At 38.3% G+C, this 13793-nt stretch overlaps 2 protein-coding genes across 2 annotated transcripts in view; both read left to right on the top strand.

The window, feature by feature from the left end:
• WDFY1 (WD repeat and FYVE domain containing 1) overlaps positions 1-6482 on the top strand; it is a 41252-nt gene extending 34770 nt beyond the window's left edge. Inside the window, exons 11-12 of the mRNA XM_042458782.1 lie at positions 1870-1978; positions 3832-6482. Of these exons, the coding sequence (XP_042314716.1) occupies positions 1870-1978; positions 3832-3891 (169 nt within the window). The 3' untranslated portion in view covers positions 3892-6482. The remainder of the gene's footprint in view (positions 1-1869; positions 1979-3831) is intronic.
• Positions 6483-13527: 7045 nt separating this feature from the next.
• AP1S3 (adaptor related protein complex 1 subunit sigma 3) overlaps positions 13528-13793 on the top strand; it is a 44408-nt gene continuing 44142 nt past the window's right edge. The window contains exon 1 of the mRNA XM_042459612.1: positions 13528-13680. Within this exon, the coding sequence (XP_042315546.1) occupies positions 13678-13680 (3 nt within the window). The 5' untranslated portion in view covers positions 13528-13677. The remainder of the gene's footprint in view (positions 13681-13793) is intronic.

The following is a 13793-nucleotide window of genomic DNA, read 5'->3' as shown; positions in this document are numbered from 1 at the left end:
ACTTAAGATTTGCTTGTTGTATTTTTTAATCAAAATTCATTGTGACATCAGATTTTTGTATTAGAACCTTCTTCATGGAAGGCCCACAGAATTACCTGTTTCCTCTTTTGATAGCCTCCCATCACTAGCTGTGTAATCCATTTGTACTGTGGCAAGTAAATACTACTTTCCTCTTTATGCCTAGTGAAGCTGAAAGGGTTTTATTTTTCAAAATTAGGAATAGTTCAGGGGTAGGTGAAGTGAACCCATTGTTTATTTATAAAACGCTGCCTAATTTCCATCTGCATCCAACTACAGACATTAATTCGTCAGCATATTAAAGCTACAATCTATGCATTCGTACCTCAGAGCTCCATTCATTCCTTTAAAGTTATCTTCACAATAAATATGCCGAGGCCAAAAATGACTCTTCTTCAGCTAGATGCATTGAAACCTTTAGCTTTTATTTACCAATGGAAATGATCTTACAAAGGAAAATGCATATTCTCGGTAGGAACCTCAGCAAAGAAAAGAATCCAGAGGTTTTTGTGGGTTTTTCAGGCTATGTGGCCATGTTCTAGAAGAGTTTCTTCCTGACGTTTCGCCAGCATCTGTGGCTGGCATCTTCAGAGAAATGCCAGATGCTGGTGAAACATCAGGAAGAAACTCTTCTAGAACATGGCCACATAGCCTGAAAAACCCACAAAAAACTATGGATGCCAGCCATGAAAGCCTTCGACTTCACAAAAGAATCCAGCTTCTGTTGGTTCTTCTCTTTGCTCTATTATTTTCCTTTCTTTTTTGTTGGTAGTTAAAAACAAGCATGGGTTTTAAAAAAAAAATAAGATGGGATCACATGTGAAAATTGCAGCCCAAAAGAATCACCAAGAAGTGTCCTCAGTTTTAACATTCGAAACCATCAGTCCTTGCTTGTTCCAAAAGATTGGGATTGATAAAATAAACTGAACAAACATTCTTTGCTTCAATCTGTATTCAACCTAATTTGAAAGGCCTTCCAACCTTTGCAGACCTCTGGCCAGAGTGATCTATCTCTCTCCAGCAGTGTTCTGGGCAAGAAAGTAGGTTAGGGAAGAAAGAGAGAGGTAGTGGCAGGTGCAAGAGAATGAGTGAGACAGAAGGAATGGCTTCTTCCACTACCTCCATATAACACATATGGCAGATAATTGCCAAGGGAATTTTCTTCAGAAGAAAATTTCCTTGCCCCAATCCCCGAGGGCGATTGGCTCATTTCTTATCTCTCCATGTCTATTCGATGCCAGCTAATAATCACAAATCACAGTAAAAAGCCTCCCTGAGCTTATCTCCTTATCTCTTTATCACTACATTCACTTACTAGAGCAGATAGAATCTGTTACCACAATGACCCCAGCGACTGCATTTGCTGAATCCTACTTATATATTGGAATTAATGTCTGCCTGCCACTCCTCTGCCTCCCACAAATTCACAAAACAATGTAAAGCCCATACCACATCTGTTCACCTGAATTACAGATTACCTTATTGATGATATGTAAATATCCTACACAGGCTAGCAGATCAACCTTAACAACTATCTTAACCTCATTTGGTTAGTCTAGGACTAAGAGTATTTTGAATTCAGCCATCTTTTTTTAAAGTGAGGAATGTGATGTGCGATGTGTGTGTTCCAGAGTTCTGAATTCTTCCATATTTAGAGATCCAATTAGTACTTTTAATGAATTGGCTTATTGTTCAAATGTCATTCAGATGCTGACTTTAGACATGGCACATTTAATTTACAACAAACCTATTCCTCTCAAGTGTTTTGTGTACTGAAATTTTCTGTACCTGAATTGAGCACTGCCTAACAAGTAGACCTTATTTAAATTCTGGTGTTTTCCCCCCCTCAAGTCGTACTTCTTTGGCAACTTTTCATGAAGGAAAACATAACATTTCCCATATGTCCATGGACATCTCGCGAGGACTTATGGTGACATGTGGAAGTGATCGAGTAGTAAAGGTAGGCATTATTTGTTCTAACTTGGCCCAAATGTTCCAGAGACTACTGACTAACTTGCACAGCTTCAGAAACAGAAGCTTAGTAGAAAATATTCAGTAGAACTCAGGAAAAACATGCATACTCAAGATGACATTTTAAATAAATTTAACAGAGCAGTTGCACAGAAATACAGTAGGTGTTGTGTCTTTCCCACTGTTTGTGACACCTAGAGGAAAATAGCCCCTATCTGTTTGGGGCTGGGGCAATATTGCATCAACTGCCTATTGAACTATATCTTTAGGATCCAATGTAGTGGGGAAAAAGGTGTCTTACCTTCCCTTGGGTGCCTTATACTGAAATGGATTTGATAGTAATTCTAGCTGCAGCTCCTGTGCCAGTGGAGCATTTAACATCTTCCCTTGCTGAAAAGACTAGTAACCGATGCCTTGTGTTTCTGTGTTGGTGCATTTGTATGCCTTCCTTTTGTGGATTGTAGAGATTTGACATTTGCAGTAAATTAAAATAAGAGTGAGTTTGATAACTGGAGGCAGTATATAAAAAGCAAATAAAGTCTTGTTAGTCCATTAAAAAAAATCCACAATCCACAATTGGATCATACTGGGTTAGGACCAAAATGACACAAAACAGTGAGAAAGGCTTGAGTTTCTCCAGAACTTTTCAAGTTGGATACATGGTTTGATATTGTAGCTATATAATCTTGGGATCAAAGGATTCAGGCTCAAAATGGAAACCGCAAAACTGAATTACCGGTAGTTTCTGCTACATGCAATAGGTCTCAAGTTACAGCTAAAGTTCTGGAACAAATTTGTAATGAATGAATGGCCTGTACTGTGTAACACTTGTGTATTTCCAAGTAATATCTTGTTGAATTTGGCCATAAATCTGTTTAGGTGAGTCCTATGATTCATAACTTCCAACTGGGTAACCTTTGAAAAATTCGTGTGCAGGATATGATGGGAGATAGTTGTTTGCCTTTAGCATCTGGTAATCAAGAATATACTCCCTTTTAAACATATGCTATATGCTATTTAGCTGTCATGGCTATCAGGCATTGGATGACTCATCCTTTATTAATTTGGATTAATCTTAACAAGAATTTGTATGTCAATATTCCTAATCAGATAAATTTAGTTTTTTGAATAAGTGGTCTATTGTCAAGTCTTTTTAAAACAGGAAGGCCTGTGCTATTTACTTACCAGAATGTTGTAAAGCCTCTGTTGATCTGGAGTATTTTTCAATAGTATTTTCTAAAAACAATAACAACCCTGTTTAGCATCCAAAAAGGTTATCTCTGTTCTTGAAATACAGACCTTTCTTCTGTGCTGCTTATTTGGACAATTTTAGTTTTTCAAAGATTAAACATAGTGTCTGTCTCATCCTCATTGCTTGCTGTCCTGAATAGACCCTTTCATGAGCTTAGTAACAAGCTTGTAGTGCATAATGCATCATCTATAACATAACAGATTAAGCTTAAACAGCTGACTAACTTAGTTTTGCACTGGATCATATTCTGTTACCTGCTAGATTTTTTGTTGTTTGTTCTTTTGTTTTGTTGCAAGTTACTTTGGATCCTTTAATGATAGGTTAGATACCAGTGTTTTGAAGTACCATAAGTGGCAAAGATTAATCATTCAGCTTCACCATATGGGTCGGGAACTCCTACTGGCTCACTTAAGGTAGGTCACAGCAGAAACACTACTGACACAGAAGTATAGGGTGAAAAATTAAGGCAACGTTTCCAAATATATGTTTGGGCTAAATGTAAGTCATGGGTATGAAAAAGTTGAAGATAGCTCTTGTAAATCACTGAGGCTTTAAAAAAAACCCCAAAACTTCTGTATTCTGTTTTTCAGATATGGGACATGACACCAGTAGTAGGTTGTGGCCTTGCAACTGGATATGCATCACGCTGATTTGGGTCTGCCAGGATGACATACTTTAAGCATCAAATGGATACACACTACCTTTTGGGACCCAAATAATGCTGTCTAGTTGACTCTGTGAATGCTCTTTTCCAAGATGAACAGCCACTTTTTTGGTGGAGCAAAATTCATCTTTACAATTTACCAAGAATGGCAGAGGATGATCAAGTACATGTTCATTGCCTGTGGAACAAACACAGAAAAAGCATTTATAGAAAACAAAACATTTGGCCAAAAAATGACTATTCATAACTTGATTTACACATAGTATTCAATGTGCTTTTCTCTGCTGAAATAATAGTGTACAGTGCCGAAAGGTTAAATTGAGTGCAGTGATGGCAAAACATGTACAAATAGTAGTAACTTTTTCTCAGTCCTTGTAAACCATCCCTGTAGACTAGTTTTGTCTTAGGAACAGTCGTGAAGGTTGGCTCATGGACATTGAGTAAAACTGCCAGCAGGATGAAAGAGAAATACTTTTTCTTTTCCAGCACCGTTGCAATAAGGGTGAGAATGTTGGTTAGAATGTTCAGAAGTATTTTCTACTAATTCTGTTTGTTATTGACCCCTACAGAGTTGCTCGTAACTGTGTGAAAATTATCTCCAAATTGTCACAAGTAGCTTTTTATACCTAACAAAATACCAAATTCACAACACCATTTTTAGTGTTGTGAAATAAACACAATGTATCATGTGCCGTGTATTGACAGATATATTCCAATGGAGGCTAAATGAAACTGAAATCTGCCATCTGTTGATTAAATAAGTTGCTATGGTCTTCCCTTGCCCCTGAAATTCAGACTTTGTGTTTTTCCACATCCAAGGAGGATGTTAATGAAGTGGTAAGTCTCATCTTGATGTTATTTAAAGTAAGTGGTGAATGTCATTTTTAAAATCATTTAATAATAATATTGTACAGGGGCCTTTGGTATATGTTCTTCAGTTAAAGTGACAAAGCTGTGGGGTTAAAAGTCTATCCCTTTTGAAAATGAAGCTCATTTGCTGTATTACACTACAAAATTACGAGAAGGGAATAATCTTTGAAAATCCAAGCTTTTCTTGCCTGAGAGTGAGTTAAGATCTGGTTTGTGTAGATTGTAAGGTTCTCTCTAGATAACAATATCTCTCGTCCCATTGTGTAGTGTTCATCTCTAAGAGGTCCTAACTGAAAATATTGTGTTAAATGGAAAAAAGAAAACGTCTTAAGTATTTCGCACAAAGCCACTATTGATTGTACACCATTTTAAACTGCAAATCCCTTGAATACAGTGAATATTTGTATCAAGTGTTTCATCTTTTCTGTTCTTTAAGTTAAGGGGTTATATATGAGGGAAGAAAAATATAGTAATCAAAAATGTTACTTAAAGGGGAAGCTGTTCTTTCCCCCTAAAAACTGTCATAAAATAGGGATAAATCAAGGTTGCGTGTTACACTTCTGAAATTTTGGTTTCCTAACAATAACATGAAACCTCAGAAAAGACATTTATTCCTGAGCCTCTGAATTAATGACACTCCATTTTGAAGGCAGACGAAGAATAAATAGGAAGTTGGAATCAAGCATTTGAGCTAGTTCATTTGTGTGGGTAGTTTAAAAAATAGTAATTCATATAAGAACATTTTCTTCAGAGTGAATACGTTGATAAGTCCAAGATACATGGTCTCATCAAACTGATAAACTCATACTACTCAAATGCCTTATTGGTCTGTGGGAGAAACTGAATTTAACTTGTATGGATTAAACCAGAATGAAACTTTTCACCTCAGTGCCAGAAATACTACTTTTTCTGGACATGTGCATCTGTGTTTAAAAAAAAGTTACTTTACTTGAAAACATATCTTCCCTCCTCCCCCTTTAAATGCCTGTTATCGTCTGCACATGTCCCTTTTTTCAGTACTGGAAATGGGATAACTTGCTGGCCATAGACAAGCACCCAACATCGGTACATATACATACAGAGTAGATTCACTTTTAATTAGCAGTATAAACCACAGAATAATTGCTTTCACCTTTGGACAGTTACACTCCTAATCTTCCATAAATATTTTGCCAGAGGTTGTTGAATTTGCTCCATGACGGAGGGAATATATAGATTTGGGGGGGGGGGGGGGGGGAATTAACTTTGCTAAAGCCAACATATTGGTGAAATCTTGTTGGTGAAACAGCAGTCTATATTTCCATTCACTCAAATTCTCCAAATGTCATAGATCTTTGCTTAAGTTATATTGCTTGCTTTTGTATAGAAAAATGATCAGGGGGGAGGGGGGAAAGGACAAGAACCATGCTGTGCACTGTAACACTGTCATTGTAACTTTAATGTGCAGTTATTTAGACTTGACATATTTACCCCCTTTCCCCCCACAACCCTATGTTTCCTCTACAAAGCCTTTCTTCATGGGGGGCGGGAGCAACAAGTACTAATGCATTTTTCTCTTATTATTATGTTTTTGTGAAAGACTGTATCATTCATTATCAGATGCTGTTGTTGCTGTTCATTGTTCCCCTCTTGTGTTGTTTTTTTTTTTTTTTTTGGAGGGAGGGAGAACTTTGATTATTGTACAATAAAAAATATTTCCTGATAGTACTTTCTTTCCCTTCTTTCGGATCACTTGTTTTCTTGGGCAAAGTAACCTTGTGTAATATGTGCTTTGTTGAAAACATTGTGCAAATAGAGGAGCAAATAGATGTTGCTAACTAAACATGGAGCATCAATGTTTGCTGCCTTTTCTGGTTCCAGGTAGCCTAGAGGTACCTACTCCAGGTAGCCTGGAGTAGAACATGTAGAAGGAGTGGCCTTAAATGAGAGAAATGCATATCTCCATGTGCTTGGTGTGTTTTGTTTTTGCAGTGCAGGAGCAGAGCAGAGAATCAAGGCTAAGTACTGAAACAATCATCTTTTCTATGTCATTTTCTACAAGCCTGCTATAAAATAAGACTAGAAGCCTAACTAAGCACATTTGGGGGAAGGGTGGCTCCAGGTGATCCTACCATAATTCCCCTTGGATAGCTGTCCTACTAGGGTCGGATGGGCTGCGGTGCCTCACAGAAGAATCTGACATGGGTGCTTTATTTGCACTCAGTAAAAATAATATGTTTAGAATTGTTTAACTTCAGAACTGCATGTGCTGGGAAGGAGTGTGATAAAGGTGAAAGACTCCATGACTGCTTCACTTTTCAGGGATCCCCAGGAAGGCCTCCATTTGTGTTAGTCTGGGAGTTTGTATAATTAATTCTTACCCCCCATTTAAACCTGTTGGGATGGGGAAATGTCAAACAAAACAAGAAAATGTACCACTTACCTAGCTGACAAGCAGCTAAGTTTTTGAAGTGGTGGTTGAGCTCCCCTTTCATCCATTCCCCTAATGCTGCATTGCAAGTATACCTCAGTTAATAAAGTATATGTATTCCTAAGCATTGCTTCCTTAACAAAAACAAAAAACAAAAATGATACAAGTGTCAGAAATAACATGAAAATAAAATGAATAGGTTCCTACACCACAGAAAAGCAGTTCAACATGTTTCAGAAAACTTAAAACAGTATGCATGTGTAAAATGAAACAATCAGACCTGTAAGCTTTCCATAAGTAAACAAAACTATTTTGAACTTCCAAGAGACCACTTGATAGCTCCTTCCAAACTGTATTCAGGGATAATTTGTCTTTCACCACACACCTCTTAATTAGTTCTGTTTTGATGGTCAAACACACACTAAGGGCATTTTTAATGTGCTGTGGGGAACTGGTGAGGCAGGCCTATCTGCTTTGCCCTTTTCTCTATTTTGGTATTTAAACATGTTAAGGGATTCTGGAAGCAGCCACTGTTAACCTGTTGCATGTTGTAGGCAGGTACACATGGCTACAGTAAAATCAGCTAGGGTAGAAACCTGTTCTTCCTCATCTGAAGCTTTATTTGTTGTATTGCGTACTGCAGAGATGCTACTGCAACCTGGCACCAAAATTCTGTATTCCTCCTGCCCTTCTTCACCATCTTTCCAATGCCACTGTTGCTAACAAACACTCAGGGAGACAGAACATGAGGAGGAAAAGGAGGACGGATCAAGAGTAAAAAGCTTTCATAAAAAGTATCACTGTCAAAGGCTTTGTTAACTGAGGTATGGTTGTATATTGTATGTAGAATGGGCCCTTGATATCCACTGGAGTTTGTTTCCAAGATCCCTGTGTGTCTCAAAATCTGTGAGTGTTTAACTCCCATTAAATACAATGACATAGTAAAAATGGTGTCCCTTATATAAAATGACAAAATCAAGGTTTGTTTTTTAAAATGTGTATATATATTTTAATATTTTCATGCTATGGATGGTTGAATCGGGGAATAAAGAATTTGTGGATACAGAGGGCTGACTGTATATCTCATTGAACTTGGTTATATATCCATAGGATTCTGCTATAAGAACAGAAGAATGAGAATAAAATATAACATGTACAGAACAGCTAGACCACAAGAGAAAAAGAAGTGGAAGAGACACTTCTAGAAATTATGCTTCATTTTCTCTGCTGAGAATGTTGATTTTACCCTGCCCATTTTTTCCTGCCAAGAGAGTATTACTCACACTAGTCTGTGTTCTTGAAAAGGCCAGAAATGGATAAAGAACTTACTCTAAACCTGCTGAGGCTGGACTTTCCTGTTTCTCAAAAGAATGCTGCATTGCTTCATGAGTTTCCTGTTTCATATTTCTAATTCTCCTGCTTCTTTATGAATACCTGGCACTGGGGTATTAATTTGCTTGCCTTGAAGTGGATGGTATAATTTTCCAGGCAACATGCCTGACTGATTCTTCTCACCTCCCAAATCTATCTAAAAAGAATGAAATTTTAAAATGCATTTTAAAATATTTGTCTTAAGCTGTATGTTTACAGAGGACTTGGTTCATATTTTCTTCATATAGCAGTATTGCCCTACCCCTTCTAAAAAGCTATTGTTAAACTATCCATTAGTTATGCTGTGTTTCACAGATGTATGTGGATGACCTTTCATGTGTACAACCATGTAATACCGGAGTGGAAAACATTTGGCTGTGGACCATTCTAACCTTGAAATATAAGTCTCTGCAACTATTAGGGCTCAGATAACTTATCTTACACCTTTGTTAGATTTCACATTCTAGGAATGTGATACACCAATTCATAAATACGTCAAATGTCAAGGATTTCCTGAGTCAAAATGAATAAGAATCTTCATTTCCAAGCAGAAAGACATGATTAAATCATATAACTCAGAAAGGTATTAATTACTGTAGATTACATAGCCAATATTTGGCCATTTCTTCCTTTAAAAGTGTTGTGTTCAGCATGCCCCCAGATACCAGTTTTTGCTAAATCAATCTCAGAATTGCATTGAAAGAAACAGTGCATATAGAGGCTATTGTACTAGACCTTCTCATTCATCATTTCACTTACCTCAAATATCCAATTTACCACCTTCCAAACAGCATATATAAGCAATTATGGTAGATTTCTATATTTTTAAAAAAATCTACCAATGATATAGGAGATACTGAAACTCTCAAAGCTGGTGGCTAAAAAAAGAAAAAAAACTTTAAAGATGATGTAATTGCACTTAATTACTATTCAGAATTAATATTTTTTATTTTATATAAATAAATAATATTTAAGGTGCAATACTGCAACTGGTGGAAAAATCTCCCAACCCATTAGCTGGTTTAGCATATCCTAAATTCAATCCACATCTCCAATTAATAGTAATATAACATCTATTTCTAATTCTGAGTTACTCTATAAATATAATTTAATATGAGATAGTACTTGACAAGAGACTAAATGCCAAGCCTTTCTAGCTGCTGAAATCAGAGGTAGAGGTACACCTTTTTCTTTTTTATACACAATTCCTTGTGACATTCTCCTAGAGCGGGATGCTAAGTAGCTTTGTTCAACAATTACGCACACATGGGCACTTGACAAAAGAGAAGTGTATCATTTCTTTTAACAAAAAGATATATGTCTTATAAGAATTGAAAAGTTTTGTCCACCTCCAAGGACTGGCAATTTCTTGAGTGAAAAAATGGGGTTGAGAAGTCCCCCAAATGCAGTGACTAAAAATAACATATTTTTGAAAACAGTTTTGTGGAATAAATAAAGGAATGTCACAAAGAACACAAAGTATCTGGGGCAAAACAGTCATTTTAAGTATGTTGACCTTCTCTCAGATTCTGCCCCAGATAATTTATGTTCTTTGTGGTATTCCTTTCAACTTTCTCACAAAACTATTTTTCAAAAATGCAGTGCTATACTGAAGCAGTGTATTTGAGGAACTTCTCACCCTCATTTTTCACTCAAGAAATTGTCAGTCCTTGAAGATGGACATCATTTTTCACTTGAGGTGGCCCCAGTGAAATTGCCAATTAGCAATTGTATCAGATAACTTAATAATACCAACAAGCATGACACAGGATTGAGGCCACTGGTGGGCAGCTGTGACAGGGAACAATTTCCACCGCTATGGACAGACCACACCATTTTTGGCAAACTAGAATGATCAGAAGTTACTGCCTGATCTACTTTTTTAAGTTTGAGGGGGATTAAATGGTTATGTATCAAACTGCTACTTTGGAGATCATTTGGGGTGTAGTGTAACATAAAGTAAAGTAGTTGTGTTCTCTCACGTTTCAATTTTTTTTAAAATTTGTGTTTTTTTCACTTTCACAAGGGAATCTGTGCCCTAACCCCAGTGAATGTGGAGGGCCCTGTTTTCATGGACTTGGAATCCACGTCCCTCGCCTATTATTGGGCAGCAAACAGTGGGAGATAAAGCAGGGCACAAGCACATGGGTGTCCCCTGGGCACGTGCTGCCATTCAAGCCAATGGGACTTGAATATTGGTGATTTTTCATTTTTGCGGGGGGTTCGGAACGGATCCTGTTGAAAACGGAGGGGCGACTGTATATTCTTTTGTTTACATTTTATAAGGAAATAGCTCTCCTTCTCCTTTCTTGGGCAGAGATTCCAAGTGCCCTCTTTACTTTTTTCCTCCCCTCCAGGACAGAAAAGGTTTGGGAAGCAGAGTAGGAGCAGGAATCAGGACCTCCAAGCCTCATGCCCCCCTTGAGCAACTCTTGTCCCTCTCTGGGGGCCCCATTCCAGAGTTTGAGAACCACTACTCTAAGTCACGTGTGTAACACTCTATGTTTATATAGTACTATATTGGGAATACCAAGCTAAACTCAGTGATGGTGTTTACTAGGCAGTAGGTTATACTTACTGGTTGCTGAGGGGTTTTTTTTATTTTTAAAACTTCCTCATCTTCCTTACTTGAAAAATGGATTTGCCAACTTTGCTTTCATGTACAGAGTTTTGAAACTATCTTAGCATAGTAACCTAACAGCATACTTCAAAGACCGCTCAGTATCTTGCTCTCATAATGTTAGCCTTTTGCAAATTCAGCATATGACAGCAAAAACTAGCAAATAATACATGCCTAATTGGTAAAGGTCAAATGTAGTCATGTGGGATAGCTATATGATGTCTAGTCTGTGAGCACATTTCCAGATTATGTTATGTGGCCCATAATTATTTCTTTCATTCTCACTGCCCCATATTAAGTCATAAGTAACAGGAACAAGGGAACTCATCTACATTGTCTTGAGTGGCTTTGCATGTTACAGGAAGTGAATAAATGAGAAAATGCAATTATCATCCTTCTTTTCACAAGATAGATTATAGGTGTGGAAGAAAGAATGTAATGCCAGATAATAAAAACAGAGCAAAGAATGTATAAACAATAGGTTAAAAGAATAGTAATAGGAGAATGGTAGAACAAAATCATACATAAAGGCAATCATGGTGCCACCACTAAAAAGACTCTATCTCAGGTACCTGCCTATCTAGTATCATATAAAGGTAGATTGAAGCACAGAGCCTTCAGATAAAATCTCACTGTAAAGCAGGCTCAGACAATCCTTGAGCGAAATCTAAATAGGGAATGATTTGGATATTTTGGACACAAGCTAGATCAGTTTGTTTCTTGTGGATGCAATGGTCAGTTGTAATTCCCAAAGCAAGCAAGCCCCATAATGGGTTCACCATTGGCTCACCATGAGTAGGAAATGACTTGAAGGCACACAATAAATGTGAGGGATATTGTTATTCTTCCTAGAAAAGGCAGTTGCATGGTTTGAACGTATTTTTGGATGGGAGCACAATTAAAGCTTGTATGCCATTTGTGCCGGATGTTTGATATGGCCATTATGACACATGACTCAGTTGAATACATAATAGACTGTATAAAACACTCCCTTGAAAAAGTGTTCAGAAACTGTAGCTGGTCCAAAATGCTGTGGCCAGACTATTGACAAGGGCTGGTTACAGAAAACACGTAACTTTCCTTTTACAGCCTCTCCAAGAGCCAGACTAGGACTCTGGTACACTGAACTTTGAATCCCTGCTTGGCCCTGGAAACCCACTGGGTGGCCTTGGGCAAATCACACTCTCTCAGCCCCAGAGAAAGGCAGTGGGAAACCCCAGGGTGACCAGATGTTCTCGCCACAAAGGAGGCCAAGGCACCAGAAAATTGCCACCTGAGTCCCTATATTGGAAGAAAGGGGGGATATAAGAAAATAATAATAATAATAATAATAAATAACAAAATGTAGGACATGCAAGAAAAAATGAACCAAATAAAATATGACCAAATAAAAGCTAAAACCGCTCATAAAAATATTAAATTCATGCTTCTTAATCCTGCTCAAAATGAAGGAAGTTTGGGCATTTCTCTTAGACAGAAGCTTTAAATGTAGGCCATAGAAAAGGGGGACGCCTGGTCACCCTGGGGACCCCCCCCCCCAGCAGCCCTGAACAAATCTTGTAGAAAAAAAACTTTGATGGTTTCACTGTAGGGCAGCCATAACTCAGAAATGGCTTGAAGAGAACAACAGCAACTTCACTGGCTTCCTTGCCATTTGGGGCACAATTCAAGCTGCTATTTATAAAGCTCTGTATCACTGGCTCCATATTATCAGAAAGACAGGCGCAAACTGTTCCTGAATAAGGCTAGGCCCATTCCTTGCTGTCCTCCTCTCAGCAGATAAAACCACTTCTATCAAGGCAGGCCTTTAGCGACTCAGAGCCTGTTATGGCCAGAGATTAAAAACTGAATCTGCTGGGCATTTGAATGTTAATTGCCATTTATATTTTTAATAAATTGTATATTTTATTGTTTTGATTGGCATTTTCATACTATAATATTATATATATTAATATTACAGTTTATTTAATGTGTATTCCAGTGTATTGGAAACTACTTCTGTTAGAATGCTGGAAAGAAATCATGACAAATTCAATAAAAATAAAGTCCGATATGTTACAATAAATCTATGCAATACATGATTAAACGTAAAATGCAGTCAATAAAATGACCTCCCAGGCAGCAACGAACATAAAACCACAGCCAGGGAAGACAGTTGTTAGATATAATGAAACACAGACTAGAATGGACAGAAAAACCATTTTGGAGGACCAGCATAGATTTCTTTAGACATGCCATTCTTTATTTCCCTTCCCAGACTTGCCAAGCCTTGAGCCAGGGCAGTTCAAGCGGTATCAAGCCGGATTAGCCCTGCAGTGCGGATGCAGGCAGCCAGGCCCCAGGGGAGAGGAGGAGTTAGGCCTTTCCGTGTGAGAGCATGACGGGAAAGGAGGCTGGGAGGGAGCTCACCTGGGGCTGGAGGGGGAGCAGCAGCAGCAGGAGACCCAGGTGAGGAGGAGAGCTGGGGCCTCCCCGGGCCCAGAGGGTCCCTGGCCGCAGCCATGGTAAGTCTGGGGAGGGGCCCCTGCGTCGTCAGGGCAAGAGGGGGCCAGGGAGGGAGGGAGGAAGGCAGCACCTGCCGGATGCAGGTGAGGCAGGACTGGGCTTTGCCTTTGGA

The sequence above is a fragment of the Sceloporus undulatus genome, chromosome 3 (genome assembly GCF_019175285.1).
Source record: "Sceloporus undulatus isolate JIND9_A2432 ecotype Alabama chromosome 3, SceUnd_v1.1, whole genome shotgun sequence".
In the NCBI taxonomy this organism is placed as follows: domain Eukaryota; kingdom Metazoa; phylum Chordata; class Lepidosauria; order Squamata; family Phrynosomatidae; genus Sceloporus; species Sceloporus undulatus.
The sequence above is the reverse complement of the archived record's forward strand: the minus strand, read 5'-3'. Positions and strand labels throughout refer to the sequence as shown.